The sequence below is a fragment of the Trichomycterus rosablanca genome, chromosome 10 (genome assembly GCF_030014385.1).
Source record: "Trichomycterus rosablanca isolate fTriRos1 chromosome 10, fTriRos1.hap1, whole genome shotgun sequence".
Classification (NCBI taxonomy): domain Eukaryota; kingdom Metazoa; phylum Chordata; class Actinopteri; order Siluriformes; family Trichomycteridae; genus Trichomycterus; species Trichomycterus rosablanca.
The window spans coordinates 19,869,762-19,886,818 of NC_085997.1; the positions used below are offsets into that span (position 1 = coordinate 19,869,762).

The 17,057-nt window shown below is 40.8% G+C and overlaps 1 protein-coding gene across 2 annotated transcripts in view; it reads left to right on the top strand.

Annotated features, from left to right (window-relative positions):
• The window catches only part of tmem94 (transmembrane protein 94), a 38,856-nt gene that overhangs the window by 4,185 nt on the left and 17,614 nt on the right, over positions 1-17,057 (top strand). Inside the window, exons 3-14 of one of the 2 annotated variants that reach the window (XM_063002927.1) lie at positions 983-1,102; positions 1,207-1,334; positions 5,547-5,683; positions 5,805-6,013; positions 6,358-6,509; positions 7,886-7,988; positions 8,075-8,161; positions 8,273-8,389; positions 10,970-11,026; positions 14,968-15,072; positions 15,326-15,499; positions 16,427-16,636. In XM_063002927.1, the coding sequence (XP_062858997.1) occupies positions 983-1,102; positions 1,207-1,334; positions 5,547-5,683; positions 5,805-6,013; positions 6,358-6,509; positions 7,886-7,988; positions 8,075-8,161; positions 8,273-8,389; positions 10,970-11,026; positions 14,968-15,072; positions 15,326-15,499; positions 16,427-16,636 (1,599 nt within the window). The remainder of the gene's footprint in view (positions 1-982; positions 1,103-1,206; positions 1,335-5,546; positions 5,684-5,804; positions 6,014-6,357; positions 6,510-7,885; positions 7,989-8,074; positions 8,162-8,272; positions 8,390-10,969; positions 11,027-14,967; positions 15,073-15,325; positions 15,500-16,426; positions 16,637-17,057) is intronic. The other variant, XM_063002928.1, reaches the window with a different exon arrangement.

The window sequence follows — 17,057 nt, forward strand, 5'->3', positions numbered from 1 at the left end:
GTCCCGAAATGTTTGAAACTATAAGCCTAACCCAGGCTCTGCTCATTGCACTCAAATTATTAAACGGATTACTGATTTCTCAAGCCCATCACTGCGAGTTCGGATCTCAGCTCTGCTATTGACCGGGCATGCGTATACACAGACATGATTGCTATATCTGAAGGCGGGAGGACCGAAGGGATTCCTTGTAGCTGCTGCAATTGTGGCCTCTGCTGGCTGATTGAGGCCTTTGAAGAGACAGGGAACAAATGAGATCAGTGCGTGACTCAGTAAGCGATAGTGCTCTTTGTGGGAACCTGCCTGTAGCAGGTAAAAAGAAGTGGTTGGCAACTACACGTGTCAGAGGTGGCATGCGCTAGAAATGGCCCTCCTCAGTCAGAGAAGGGGTCTACAGTGATATAGCCAGGTTTTTGGATATGACTATTCTATTTATGCATTTTCCCTTTGTCTATAAACAATATGATTAGTAGACAAAAGGAAAATGATTAAATAGAATTAAAAAGAAATAAATAAAAGGGAAAAAAAAAAGATTTTATTTCTTACAAAAGTGGTTATGTTGGACATTATGGACGTGGCTTGAAAAGTTTTGAACATTGACCACTGAACACCTTCAGGACGAGTTGAACTGTCGATTGACAGCCAGGCCTTTTTTGCCTGGTCTTTTTAATCAGTCGGCACTACCTCACCACTCTGTTGACCAAATCGACACAAGACCCACTTTAAAATCCTGTGGAACGCTTATGTTCCTGTGAGTGGGAGCTCTTATAGTCGCAAAGGCAGGGCATCTCTCTATTGATGCCTTTGAATTTGGAATAGTATGTCGAACAAGCTCACACTCCACATACTTTTTTGTATGTATGCTTGGAAATATGCCATTCCAAATATATTTTGATCTACATAAACAATGTTAGGCTTTTTATTAAACTAGATTGTGAAAACCACTAAATATGGCTGATTAATTGCCCTGAACCTTTTGTTTTAGGAGGAAGCAGTGGCTCCACTGGGTCTGTCTACAGCCCAGGCTTTAGAGATACTCCGGGATCAGCTTTCCAGTCTGCTGGAGCAGCACCAGAAGCTCAACCAGCGCAGATCCACCCTCAAGGTCAGTCAGTCCCTGCAAGGTGTACACCATGTACATGTTTGATTTATTGTAATTGTGTTAGTAGTGTACCTGGTTCATCTATTCTTAACTGTCCATTTTTATAGGAGCTGTGGACGAAGAGCTTCCTCCACCATGATGATCGTCATTCCTGCTTCCATTGGCCAGGTGCCGCTCTGACGTTGGTGGTAGTGATTGGCTTGCTGTGCGGCCATGGTAGTCAGCCAGAAGGCAGGTGAGTTGTGCCTTAAAGCAGTGCCTAGTTCTCTGTATTTAGATGGGTATACGCCATCTATCAGTTAAAATAAGTGTCTTTTTTTATCAGTGTAAATACATTGTTTATTGTTTATTGTTTTTCTGAACACTAAGGCTGCATTCACATGCTAAGCATTTTACACTTCATTCACTGCGAGGCTGGGCACATGTTGCTGCCTACCACAGCTTTTAAGCCTGTCACGTGATATGCTGCAAATCCTTTAATGCTGACTGTGTCACTGGGCAGCAACATTAAAAAGACCACTACAGTCAACAATATTGACTGACAGTGTTGGCTGTTTATTCACATACAGTTTTGATTGAAATGCTTTTAGTTTAAAACAAGAAAGCTCTGGCAATGGTTATCGTTTGGAAATATAAAAACTAGGGCTGTCAAACGATTAAAATTTTTAATCGCGATTAATCTCAGAATTTTACATAGTTAATCGCGATTAATCGCATTTAAAAAAAAATCTGCGTAAATGTTATAGAAAACAAGGATTTTTAAGTTAAATGTTACAATTAAAATGGTGAACATATTTATGCTAAATGTACTGATGTTAAAAACTGCTGGGACAAGAGAAAACTGTAAGGGAGTTTTATTCACTCACATACTAGGCAGTAATACTATCCAGCAGAGAACCTTGACTTCGTATATATGTCAGATGCGCAGTTATTGTAACAGACTTTTCTGTGGTTGTATCGTGACGATGGTTTGATGGACGTTTCTACACGAAGTGAGTGTGTTTTCACTAGGGATGCATCGATACCATTTTTTCCCAACCGAGTACGAGTACAAGTACATGTATTTTTGTACTCGCCGATACCTATTTAGAATGATGCAATCTGGAGCATTATGGAATAGTGTAAGTGTTTAGTGTAAAATAGTGCAGTGGAACAGTTGCTTGCCATCACTAATTGTAAAAAAAAAAAACACCGCACAGACATCATTGAGAAAGCTTCTGACAAGCTAACGTAAACGTTCATTAATAAACGCACGTAATTAACGTTGTGCACATCATACATGCGATGCGATTCTGCTGATTGAAATATTTACTTTAAAAAGATAATACAGTCCGATCCCATCTGAGCCGATTCTATCAGCACGTTCGTGGTTCACCTCGGTAAATCGTAAACGACTCTGAGTCGACTCCCGCTCTGTGGTAATAACCAGTATAATTAAGCCTGAGCTTTATAAGGTAAGCGAGTCACACAAAATGTTCTGTAGTAGTTGGTGTTTATTTACAACCGCATCATTCATCATAACAGTAAACACGGAGAGATGACTGAGAAAAGAAACTTACGCTGCGCTTACAATGAATCGATTCCTGAATCACTTGTATCGACACTGTGAACAGAGTATTGAACACAAACAGCCGTCGCTGCTTTTGTAACCGGTTTATCTTCGCTGTTAGCTCTATTTTTAAGGGGTTTTTTTGTCAAACGGAACTAAATAACATTAAACGTGCGTGTGAGCGTGGTCAGTGAGAATAATTCAATCTGTCTCCCGTGGGTGAAAAATGAATTGCTTTAGGTTTAGAAGTGAAAAAATCTCGTAATGTAATTAGTGCGTTAACGGCACTATTTTTTTTAATCGCGTTAAATTGAGAATGCGTTAATGCGTTATTATCGCGTTAACTTCGACAGCCCTAATAAAAACATAAAAAAGGAAATGGGTACATGAAACTTTGTTTCAATCGAACTGTGCATAATTAACAAGCTATGAAGCCACAACAAGCGATTCCAGGATTAGTAAATGTGGGATTGCTGTTTAAATTTTAAACCTGCTATCTTGTGTAGATATTTTACAGCCTACGAGTCGCCATACCGTATTTTTCTCACAGTGTAATGTTAAATTAAACAGATCAGGGTTTAGAGAAACGGTGAAAATCAGTTTCTCCCCACCATGTCTGTGCTTTGCTTCTGTCTACGTCCACATCATATAAACAATTTGTCTCATTGGCAGCGCTTTGAAAGGGGCAGCAGCAACTCTGAGTGAGGCATCAAGTGGTAAATACTGCTTGTCAGCACAGTAAATATAAGCAGCACTGCCTCATCAGGGCTCTAGAGTGCGACCAATTTGGTCGCACATGCGACCTAATTTCTCAATGGTGCGACTAAAAAAAATCTCAGGTCGCACCGGTGCGACCAGGCGTCCGAGGGACAAAAAAAACAACAGACACACATTAGGCCAATATCATGGTCTAAACCAATCAGAGATAGTGAAGAGCGGGACAATATTGTAGCGGTGATATGTGAGCGACATTCAGCTGAGCCAATCAGAATGCAGCACCAGGTTTATACACGTGCGGATGTTCTGCAGTAAGTTTAGTTTTGTATATGAGACTTGCCGGATGTCCCCAGAATGGAAGTTCGGGTTCTGGAGTTCGGCGGTGTAAAGTGTTGTAACGCTCACTTAAGTCCTGACTAAACAGTTAAAGTGACTCGACCCTGTCGTGTGCCTTTATTCCCACACCTCCACCACCGCACAGCAAAAGACCCGCAGCATCCCCACCGGACAGCGGCTAGGTGAGCCGACCCTCTACGGTAGCAAGGGGCTAATGCTAGCGGTAAAGTGCCGCGATAGTGAAAGTAAAAACACGACAATATTTTCGTTAAGTAAAATATAAAAATAACTAAAAGACCAAAATATATTACAATACATGTAGTCAAAATACGCAGTGAGTGCACCGCAAGCGATTTTGGGAATCTGTGTAAAAGATTCAGTAAAGCCGATAATATAATGCACTGCATTTAAGATTACACTCTAACACACACACAAACATATACATATAATTTTAAATATACACACACATATAAATAGATATACACACATACATACACATTTACTCTATTATTTTTATAATTTTTATAAGTGTGCTATAATTAGTCTGTAATACTATAATTAACTGTAAAGAAGACAGTGGCCGGCAATAGTATATTTGTGACTGGTTCTAATACATTTTGAATTGAAAGGCTGAAAAAGCCCAATGCATCTATAAAACACATTACATGCCTCGATAAATGCACTGCCCAAGTGTCCCCTCTCCCCACTGCCTTTCAGCGGCAGGCAGCAGCAAACAGATCATCAGACGAAACCATGTTGACCAGATTGTTAGTTATTTACAAGTCAATATTGCCTGTATGGACAGTGATTTAAAAAAAAAAAAAAAAGTGAACCTGTAAAACTGCGGTGTTAAATGCGATGCGGTCGAAAATTTGGGTGCACCTAACTTTTGTGCTGGTGCACCTAAGAAAAAAAGTTAGGTGCACCAGTGCAACCAGTGCAAAACGTTAGTCTAGAGCCCTGCTCATTCCACAGGAAACGATAGCACAGCCAGCACACAAGTGGTGTTGCTGCATAGCATGTAAATCCAGCCTTAGAGCTTACTATTAAAATGTGTTACTTTTCAGTTTTTGGTTTGAAACCTCCAGAACAGAGCAGAAATACTGTATTTACGAATAGACAAGCAGTATATTTTACTGCCTAAAAAATCAATATTTTAACTGCAGAAGTAAAAGTACTGAAATTTTGCTTAGAAGTAAGTAGGCTGGTGTAAAAGCAAACGAGCACTGGGTTTATGCCTGAATGGTCATGACTATACCACTGATGTAGCCAAAAGATGTGTTTCAAAGACGTGAAACAATGAGTTTCATGCTGGTATTAATCATTGCCAATCCCCTGCTGCTATTCCTTTCCTGCTTGCACCACACCTGTGGTGGCTGAGAAGTGCTAAGACCATCACATGTACTTCTTTCCACCAGCAAATGACTCACAGTGTCTCACAGAAAGCCGTGTAGACACCCCACTACTAGTGCAGATGCCTTAACCAGACATCAGATGTTACAATTCTGTAGTGCCTTTACAACCCTGTTGACCTGACTCCCTCAGGCAGAGTCAGTTGTGCTTGTTGGGCACCCGGATAGGTCATTAGCTACACCTGAGATTCAAAGTGTTATTTTTAAAGTAGAGGTATTAGAATGTGTGTGCAGATTTTGTAGTGGCTGTCTAAATTTGTTTTGTTCAAATATAACAGCTCAAACAGGTGAGAGATTAAATAATGATTTGCCTAATCATTCTACAGTTCTACCTTTTAAACAGCTGCAAATAATTTGATGCACTGAACTTTGTAAGTCCAAGTTTGCACGGTTGTTTTTACCCAGTTGAACTTGTGACTTTCTGTCTGATCAGTGAAGGCATAGAATTGGTGAATGCAGGAGCTCTCTTCCTCCTGCTGCTCCTCAACCTTTTTCTAATCAGACGAAAGCAAAGACTAAAGCAGACTGAGATGGTACGGCGACTGAAATCCATAATTTCTGATCTCAATGGTGAGAAAACACGTCTTCTTATACTGAGTGTCATTAATGCTGTATACACCCAGCATGCTTTTATTGTTATTTCAGTTTAGTCGCATAAACAAGTTTCTAATTCTTTAATTCTCTTTTTCAGATCACTTGAAGGGTAGTGATGGAGAGAAAATAAAATGGGCCTTATCCCGATACCCTGATTTGTACACACCTTCCTCTCCATCCTGGTGTCTGCACTGGACATACCGAGATGAGCAGCTTGTTAATCTGCCCGTCAGTCTGTTGGTGGAGGGTGATGTGATTGCTCTCAGACCCGGTCAAGAATCATTTGCCTCACTTAGAGGAATTAAGGTAATTTTGTACTTTCCTTATAAAGATGCACATTATGGCCAAAAAGTTGGGGACACCCCTCATAATTATTGTGTTCAGATGTTAGAGGTCCAAATGGTTTATAAAATCAATCATATTATATTGTTATATTATATGCTTCAGCTTTGTGGCAACTGTTTAGACGTGTCAAATGGGTTAAATTGGAACCAAAAAAAATCCAACTCCTGATCAGGTGTCCACACACGTATGGCCATATACTGTGATAAAATATCCTTGTTTTTTGAAATGCATTTGATATCCTTTCTGAGCACTAGCTAGGAGACTTGTTTGTTGGTAATACTTTCTCATTACCTGCCTGTTTTTAGGATGATGAACATATTGTGCTGGAGCCTGGAGATTTGTTTCCACCTATCTCTCCTCCTCTCTCTCCTCAAGGGAATAATAGAAAAGGACCCCACAGCCCTCAGCAGCACCGTCTCTTCAGGGTGGTGCACACCCCTATACTAGCCAATGTTAGGTAAAAATTGTAAAGGCATCATGCTTTACACTGCTTAACACTGTGGTAGAGTGGTAGTTCCATAGACGAAAATCATGTCAGTAAAACACTTATCTCTTTAAATGTTGAAATAGCAAAACTCACTCACTAATCACAAGCAGAATGTTTTTTGTTCTCAGTCAGACATGTCTATCAGGCTTATTAATGACAAAAAATAATTGGCTATATTCATTGCATATGTACATTAATGTATTATTACATTGTGTATTAAAACAGTATCTATACTAATTTATTAGTACAGAATCTATAGGCACTATTTTATTAGTACAGTATCTGTACATACTATTACATCAGTACAGCATATATCAGCCATAACATTAAAACCACCTCCTTGTTTCTAAACTCACTGTCCATTTTATCAGCCCCACTTACCATATAGAATCACTTTGTAGTTCTACAATTACTGTCTGTAGTCCATCTGTTTCTACATACTGTTTTAGCCCACGTTCACCCTGTTCTTCAATGGTCAGGACCCCCACAGGACCACTACAGAGTAGGTATTATTTGGGTGGTGGATCATTCTCAGCACTGCAGTGACAATGACATGGTGGTGGTGTGTTAGAGTGTGTTGTGCTGGTATGGGTGGATAAGATACAGTAGCGCTGATGGAGTTTTTAAACACCTCACGGTCACTGAGAATAGTCCATCAAACAAAAATATATCCAGCCAACAGCGCCCCATGGGCAGCGTCCTGTGACCACTGATGAAGGTCTAGAAGATGACCAACTCAAACAGCAGCAATAGATGAGCGATCGTCTCTGACTTTACATGTACAAGGTGGACCAACTAGCTAGGAGTGTCTAATAGAGTGGACAGTGAGTGGACACGGTATTTAAAAACTCTGGCAGTGCTGCTGTGTCTGATCCACTCATACCAGCACAACACACACTAACACACCACCACCACGTCAGTGTCACTGCAGTGCTGAGAATGATCCACCACCTAAATAATACCTGCTCTGGTGGTCCTGTGGGGGTCCTGACCATTGAATAACAGGGTGAAAGCAGGCTAAAAAATTTAGAAACAGATGGACTACAGTCAGTAATTGTAGAACTACAAAGTGCATCTATATGGTAAGTGGAGCTGATAAAATGGACAGTGAGTGTAGAAACCATTTCATTAGTACAGAATCTATAGGCACTATTGTATTAGTACAGCATCTGTACATACCATTCATGCTTTTACTACATTGTAAGAGTTGTTGTAGGTTTTCTGTGTTAATTGATATGATTTGGTTGTTTTTTTTTATAGGGTCTGGGAATGCTTCATTTTTTTTAAGTAAAACATAAGACTAAATATTTGTTGTCTAAAACGGTAACCCTTTCCCTGTCTTTTAGAAATAGTCTTGATCTTGCTCTTTCTCGACCAGTCACAGCTCTTGATAATGAACGGTTTACAGTACAATCGATCATCGCCAAGTATGCCTGCCCTGCTGTTCTGGTATGTCAAAGCACCAAAGATTCATCTTATATTTTTTATGTGGCCATTTTAAATATCAGTGTATAAGTGTATTTTTATTTTTATAGGTGGCATTTTGTACTGTAAATACAATTCGTTACTTTTTTGACGCTCCCGGTCTCACTCCAGCTCGCTTTAACTTTTTTCAGCTGCAGGTAAGACTCCTCTACAGTGGCTTTTCTGTTGGAGTAGTTGATGTGTAACAGTAATCTTAGACATCTTAGGATCTTTTAATGGTTACTGTTTTCTGTTTCTGTGCTGTTCAGATGATGGGAGTGCTGCCTATCCTACCTCTGCTGTTCCCAGTCATGTGGGTACTGGTCACTGCCTACGGAGAGGCACGCGTACTAGCAGAATTTAGCCGCAACTCTTCAACAGGATTGGTGAGTTCAGTTTATCACACTGGTGTCTTTCCTGTTTCTTCTCACTTCAGCTTATATTTACACAGCTCATGTAGGATTTGTGAATTAAAGCAGAACTGTCACTTTTGCTATGTACAGTGTATCACAAAAGTGAGTACACCCCTCACATTTCTGCAAATATTTCATTATATCTTTTCATGGGACAACACTATAGACATGAAACTTGGATATAACTTAGAGTAGTCAGTGTACAGCTTGTATAGCAGTGTAGATTTACTGTCTTCTGAAAATAACTCAACACACAGCCATTAATGTTTAAATGGCTGGCAACATAAGTGAGTACACCCCACAGTGAACATGTCCAAATTGTGCCCAAATGTGTCGTTGTCCCTCCCTGGTGTCATGTGTCAAGGTCCCAGGTGTAAATGGGGAGCAGGGCTGTTAAATTTGGTGTTTTGGGTACAATTCTCTCATACTGGCCACTGGATATTCAACATGGCACCTCATGGCAAAGAACTCTCTGAGGATGTGAGAAATAGAATTGTTGCTCTCCACAAAGATGGCCTGGGCTATAAGAAGATTGCTAACACCCTGAAACTGAGCTACAGCATGGTGGCCAAGGTCATACAGCGGTTTTCCAGGACAGGTTCCACTCGGAACAGGCTTCGCCAGGGTCGACCAAAGAAGTTGAGTCCACGTGTTCGGCGTCATATCCAGAGGTTGGCTTTAAAAAATAGACACATGAGTGCTGCCAGCATTGCTGCAGAGGTTGAAGACGTGGGAGGTCAGCCTGTCAGTGCTCAGACCATACGCCGCACACTGCATCAACTCGGTCTGCATGGTCGTCATCCCAGAAGGAAGCTGACGCACAAGAAAGCCCGCAAACAGTTTGCTGAAGACAAGCAGTCCAAGAACATGGATTACTGGAATGCCCTGTGGTCTGACGAGACCAAGATAAACTTGTTTGGCTCAGATGGTGTCCAGCATGTGTGGCGGCGCCCTGGTGAGAAGTACCAAGACAACTGTTTCTTGCCTACAGTCAAGCATGGTGGTGGTAGCATCATGGTCTTGGGCTGCATGAGTGTTGCTGGCACTGGGGAGCTGCAGTTCATTGAGGGAAACATGAATTCCAACATGTACTGTGACATTCTGAAACAGAGCATGATCCCCTCCCTTCGAAAACTGGGCCTCATGGCAGTTTTCCAACAGGATAACGACCCCAAACACAACCTCCAAGATGACAACTGCCTTGCTGAGGAAGCTGAAGGCAAAGGTGATGGACTAAACCCAATTGATCACCTGTGGCGCATCCTCAAGTGGAAGGTGGAGGAGTTCAAGGTGTCTAACATCCACCAGCTCCGTGATGTCATCATGGAGGAGTGGAAGAGGATTCCAGTAGCAACCTGTGCAGCTCTGGTGAATTCCATGCCCAGGAGGGTTAAGGTAGTGCTGGATAATAATGGTGGTCACACAAAATATTGACACTTTGGGCACAATTTGGACATGTTCACTGTGGGGTGTACTCACTTATGTTGCCAGCTATTTAGACATTAATGGCTGTGTGTTGAGTTATTTTCAGAAGACAGTAAATCTACACTGCTATACAAGTTGTACACTGACTACTCTAAGTTATATCCAAGTTTTATTTCTATAGTGTTGTCCCATGAAAAGATATAATAAAATATTTGCAGAAATGTGAGGGGTGTACTCACTTTTGTGATACACTGTATTTAGTAAGTATTCAAACTCTCACCTCAAGTCACCTCACTGCAACACACACATACATGGGGTGGGGTAAATGTAACCTCAGTGGAAAATCAGTGAAAACCCGAGCCTGAGACGATACACACAACCACTTGATGACGTTTATGGCTATAGTTATAGTGTTTGGCTATTTACTTCAGCCTTTACATAGTTCTACGCTGACCCCAGCAGTTACATTTTCTTGATAAATTGTGTAACTATTCATTTATTTTATTTTTAAAAGCATCATCAGAATAATTTTGACGGCACCCCTGACAAAGCTAGACTGCAGCCCAGTTGAAAAAGACTTTAGTAAAAAAATCATGACGAGCCCAGTTCCACAGGGCTTCGGCCATCCTTCCCCTTAGACATAGCCAATCGTGTCTGTGTAGATTCCCGGTTGGCCGATAGAACCGCCAAAATTCAATCCTGGGCCTGGCACCGAGAGCACATTGACAAGTCCTTCTCCTTTCAGACATAGCCAAACATAGCCGGTCATGAAAAAGAAGCTTACATATACACTTCTCTCCATCATTTTAAGTACAAACAGTAATTTAGCATCTTGTGAAAGACAACCAAATCAGCACAAAGAAGTCTGGAATATGTACTCAGTATTACACTGTAGCACTAAACCATTGCTTATCTTAAAACCACCACAAACTACCATTTTTTGCTGAACGTATAATTATCGAGTGAATAGTTAAATGGCTGTGCCTCTTTAATCATGCTAAATGTTCCTAAGCTAGTCTAAAGGCAGCACTAAGAAGGCACGTGTGCTTTAAGATAAAAAGGTAATGTCACAAGCAGCAACTCGGGCACTTTAAAATTAGATTTAAACCACCTTTTCTCTCATCTCAGCTTGCTAAGTTCTCTGAGGACACTCTAAGCAGCTACACAGAAGTGGTGTCCTCTCAGGTATTTTCTGTGTTTCTTTTTACCCCCACAGTTTTCATGTTCTTTGCAAGCTGGTCATGATCCGTCTCTCTCCTGCCTTTAATAGCACCACCACAAATATATAGCGTTTTTTTGCTTTTACTTAAAGCCATTGCTTTATAGACATACACACAACTCTCTGTTTACCATATTTGTTAGACTGTAAGACATCATGCTGCAGTCTGTACAACAAAACAAGCTTTTTTTTAATTACACACCTTTAGCCCCTGTAGTGTTTAATTCATCTTCCAAACTTGCTTGAATCATGTTGTCCTACTAAAGGCAGGAATTTCACTTGCTGGCTTTTAAATAGAGATGGGACGATCGGGGTTTTTGGCACCGATTCCGATCTCCGATCTCCTTTCAGGGACATCTGCCGATAGCCGATTGCGATCGGGGGGGGGGGGGGGGGGGGGGGGGTTAGCAGTAAATAAAATAAATAAACTTAAAAAGAGCCTCACAGTGAAGATAAACCGGAGCAGCGCGCGCGCGTGTTTGTGTGTGTGTGTGTGTGCGCCTTTAGAAGAGACGCTTTGTTCACTGTATCGGTATCGCTATAAGTGATTCATTGATTCACGAGTCATTTTTCGCGAAGCGTAAGTTTCTCTTCTCAGTTATCTCTCCGTGTTTACTGTTATTAATTAAATGTCGTGGTTTTAAATAAACACCAGCTACTACAGAACATTCTGTGTGACTCTCTTACATTAAAAAGCTTCATTAAAAAGCTTAATTAAACTGCTATTACCACAGATCTGTAACCGACCGTCAGACTCGTTCCGTCTAAGGAGCTAAAAGTTCAGCAGATGATCCTGAACTAACGAATTTGGTAATGAATAAACTTTTGCCTCTGATTGGCTCTGTAACGTTTTCTGTTCTCATCTACATCACAAGTAAGAACCGCTTACGATTTACCAAAGTGAACCAGGAGTTTATATAACGTGCTGATAGAATCGACTCAGATGTGACCGGGTTGAATTATCTTTTTAAAGTAAATATTACAATCAGCAAAATTACATCGTATGTATGATGCACAACGTTAATGATGTTATTTTAGGTCATGAAGAGCTTTCACGATGGTTTCTGTACGATTGTTGATGAATGGCGATGTGATGGTTGGTGCTTCGTAGCTCAAAGTCTGGATCAATCCACTGAGCTGTTAACTTAACATGGTCTTTATATATCACACGATCGAATCGGCTACTTTTAGGAAATATCGCCGATCGCCGATAGCATATTTTCATAAAAAATCGGCCGATACCGATTCATAGCCGATCGATCGTCCCATCTCTACTTTTAAACATTATTTATTTTGGCTTATGTTCTGTTGACAGCATGCATGTTAGCATGCACTACTCTTGCTATTGCATGTACTATCTGTGATGACTACATTCAAATGAGCTCTTTGTCATCACAGTACTTTGAGGTAATGTAAATAGTAAATCTTTGCATGAAGCTTTTATTTTTTAAATATGATTTTGGAAAACATGTTCAGCAGAATCTACAGCAGCACTGCTTTACATATATCTATGTTGGTTAAGCATGTTCAGTTCGATTTTACCTGCTTGAATGAGGACTTGACTTTTAAAATGCAGAGTCAGCGCTCATTTTCAGAGGGATTGTTCATTCTAAACCTAAAATGCAGAGTCAGTGCTCATTTTCAGAGGGATTGTTCATTCTAAACCTAGAAGCTACGCCTGATGGTAAATACATGTTTTAAAGGCATAATTTGTTGCTTTAGAATAATCTCTACTGCACATGCAGCATTTTCTAATCACCACAGACTGGAATTTTCATACAGACAAAAAACACGTTTAGAGAATTTAGCAGCCACTCCTCATCTAAAGCAACTTACTAAAAAGCCTTGCATTTCTTTTAGTGATAAATGAGTAACTTTTACTCATTCAAGTACAAATACAGAAAAATCACAGAACACAAAACTGCTAAAAGGCAGTTGTAAACGTAGGTCTAATTATTGAATTTAGGTGCCTTAACCACATTTATTGGTAAAAGGTATAATGACTGTGCCCCTGTGCCCAAAGTGTTTTCACTAAAGACATGGTTTGATGAGTGTGGTGATAAACTCCTGCAATGAGCCCTGACCTCAGGCCCACTGAACAGCTTTTGATTGAGTTAGAGTGTCGGTTGTGAGCCACGCCAACATCAGCACCTCTATAGACACTCTATAGATTCTCTCAGACTCACAGTACAATGTTTTGAAAAGGCTTCCTGGAACATTGGATGCTGTAATAGGTCTGACAAATTGGCACTAACCTTATTAATGGTTTTGGACGTTCACAGATGTCCACATATTTTTGGCCATATAGCAGATATCATGAAATCATGAAAGCAACCCTGCCGCTACATTGAAATGCGCCGGAGATGTCAGCAATACGTGGCACAAACTATTAATTATATCTGGTATTCTCTAAATCATTAAGTATTGTTAAACTTATGCACATTTGTGCAATGGTTGTTGCTTAATACACAAGCCCTCATGTGTTTTCTATGTACTGATGATTTTTTCCGACTTCTCCCATTAGGGGTCACCACAGCAGATCGTTTGTCAGCATATTTGATTTGCCACAGTTTTTACGCCGGATGCCCTTACTGAAACAACCCTACTATTTATCCAGATTTAGGACCACTGAAATCTGTCCTCCTAATGACTGGCTTCACGTAAAACTATAACCTTCTCTATTTGTAAGCCCAGATCTGATTTAAACCTTTAGAACTCTTAGTGGCTCTTCTGTTGCCACTAATTACAAATAATAACGTACAGGTGTTTGATTTAGACATGGGCTATGAGAACATTCATAATGATTGATTGGAATCCCTATTTGAATTAGTATGAGTCCTACACAGATATGCATTTAAAACTAGGTTCTGTGTCCCAAACCATCACAGCAAGAAGGTCCTGGGTTTGATTACCAGGTGGAGTGGTCTGGGTCCTTTCTGTGTGAAGTTTGCATGTTCTCCCTGTGTCTGCGTGGGTTTCCTCCGGGAGCTCTGGTTTCCTCCCACAGCACAAAGACATGCACGTGAGGTGAATTGAAGATACAAAATTGTCCGTGACTGTGTTTGATATTAAAGACTTCAACTGATGAATCTTGTGTAACCAGTAACCAATTACCTGTTTCTGTCATGAATGTAACCAAAGTGTGTAAAACATGACGCTAAAATCCTAATAAATAAATAAATGTCCCAAACCACATTGTCTGTATCAAATTATTGTACTCAAAACAGTATTTATTTATTTATCAGGATTTTAACGTCATGTTTTACACACTTTGGTTACATTCGTGACTGGACAGGTTACTGGTTGCACAAGATTCATCGATCTTTTAATGTCAAACAATTAAATTGTCATGGACAATTTTATATCTCCAATTCTTCTCACTTGCATGTGTTTGGACTGTGGGAGGAAACCGGAGCCCTTGGAGGAAACCCACACAGACATGGTGAGAACATGCAAACTCCACAAAGAAAAGACCCAGACTGCTCCCCCTGGGAATCGAACCCAGGACCTTTTTGCTGGGAGGCAACAGTGCTGCCCATCGAGCCACCGTGCCACCTCTCAGAACAGTAATGACACTACTGATAGTGCATTGACCTGATACTATGTATTGTAGTATTCTCAGATGCGGTCTGATTTATTTCTCTGCTGGCAAAAGGTGTTTTTAGCACTGTTCTTACTTCTAGGGGATCTCTTCTGTTTTTTCCAGCTGCACAGAAGGAACGCATGCCAGTTCTGCACACACCACATCTGCATGCACACACTTATTCAAAGCCATGCATCTTGTACAATCCCAGTCTAATTGTCTCTGATTTGTTTTGCTATGTATTTCTGTACATGTATGTGTAAGTTCAGAAAACTTTAATCCAATCCCAAACTGTTTTGTGTGTGAATTTATGGCTGTGTTTAGGAGATGCTGCGCTGTGTGTGGAGATACTTTGTGGATGTTCTAAAAGGAGAGTCTCAGACGCTGTGCTATACTTCAAGCCTGTTGCGTAACCTGGGCTCAGTTACAGTAAGTGCATGAAAATGTATTACACATGAAAGGATTCTAAATATTGATATCAGGGTTCTCGTAGTGTTCTTGCTTAATAGTGCAATAGTGATTTAAGTTTGCCCCTTGACCGACATGTGTGTAGTATGACTTTTATTTTGTAAACCAAACTGTTAAAACAAAAAATGCGTTTGAAATTAGTCTGAGTTTAGAGTTTTGGTCACTTAAGTGGTCATTTTCTGACCTTTTTGGTGTATGTGGATTGTGATTACAGGTACTATGCTGTGTGGATAAGCAGGGTGTCTTGTCCTGGCCCAACCCCAGCCCAGAAAAGGTCTTGTTCTTCAGTGGCCGTGTCGAGCCACCACACACCAGCCAGAATGACTTGAGAGATGACCTGTCTGATAATTCATTTTGTCGTACAGAAGGAGAGGATGACAGAGATGAAGTGAGCACGTCTTAAATCATTTAATTTGACAAAATCTAAATCTGGACCCTTTTTAGTGCAATTTTTCTCGATTTACCTCACAGTCTAGTCATATTCAATTACTCAATCCCATTACACATTTTCTTCTTTGCTGACCTCCACTCCTGACCGAGGAGACTTGTGACTATCACGCACAGTAGCCGACCGTTTCTTTTTAACCTGCATCAGGCGGGTTCATGTAGAGATTTTTATTGCACACAGAGTGTCACACGCGGATCTCCATTATCTCCTGTCTCACTGTGCATGCGCCATCGATCAGCCAGCAGAGGTCGTTAATAAAGCAGTCCGTATAGGTGCCTGGCCTGCTGGGAACTGGACTTTTATGTGAATCGCCACCACCAAATGTGTTAATATTGGCTGCTATATGTATATTTTTTACCTAGATTACCTTAGCCATTAGGAAGACACACATCAGTGCTGGTCCCAAGCCTGAATAAATAAAAGGCTTACGTCAGGAAGGGCATCCAGCATAAAAACTGTCAGATTAAATATGATCTGCTTTACTCCTTATGTTGGCCACTTACCCAGCCACAAAGAAACCATCCTACATCCTTATATTATAATTATTCAGCAATAACTAAAAGGAAAAATTAGAAGGTACAACAGCTATGAGGGCTCTCTTGGGACATCAGCTCCCATCTCTTCTTTTATCAACAAACCTGAGCAAGCATATTTGAGAGGCAGAATGACAAACCCAACATATCTGATCACCACAAATCTCTTATAACCATGAACCCCTAGCTTTATGCCTTTATCCAGAACAGGTGGCCAGTGTACAAAGTGCAAGATTTTTAAAATTTCACTTTTTCTTTTTATGATTTCTTTAGCAAATGTAATTGTATATCAGGTTAAATGTTTTAACCTGGGATCTGTTTTGATTCCCTGTAGGCTCAGGAAGGTGAGGCTCTTTTGAGTGCAGCTGCATTTGAACCTGCCTTTTACCTAGCTAATGAGGAGGAGATGTCACATGACACGGTACGCTCCTCTGATACACACCAGATTCGTCGAGGCACCCAAAGCACACGTTCAAAGCACCCATCTGGCTCCAACGTCAGTTTCAGCCATGATGCAGAGGGCGGAGAGGAGGAGAGTGCACAGGTATAACTGGTGATGCTGATAAAACCCCCCAGAAAATTTACATACACTGATAAGCCAAATCATTAGGACTACCTGACTAGTGTGCTGTCAGAAAGGCCCTGACTCACTGAGGTATGGACACCACTAGACATTTGAAGGAATCCTGTGATATCTGGTACCAAGAAATTACTAGCATCTCCTTCAATTTCAATTTCATCCTGGTGCCATCTCTTTTGTCTGAATGATGCTCACATGCCCGGTTGTCAACATGGTCCTTAAGAGAACAGGATTTTGTGGACTACTGCTACTACTTTTTTTGCATTTTCCCCCCAATTTTCCTCCCAATCTAGTCATTTCCAATTACCCGATTGCATTACGCTTCCTCTTTACTGATGTTGACCTCCACTCTGAGCAGAGCTGTGACCAACACTCACCCCCTCCG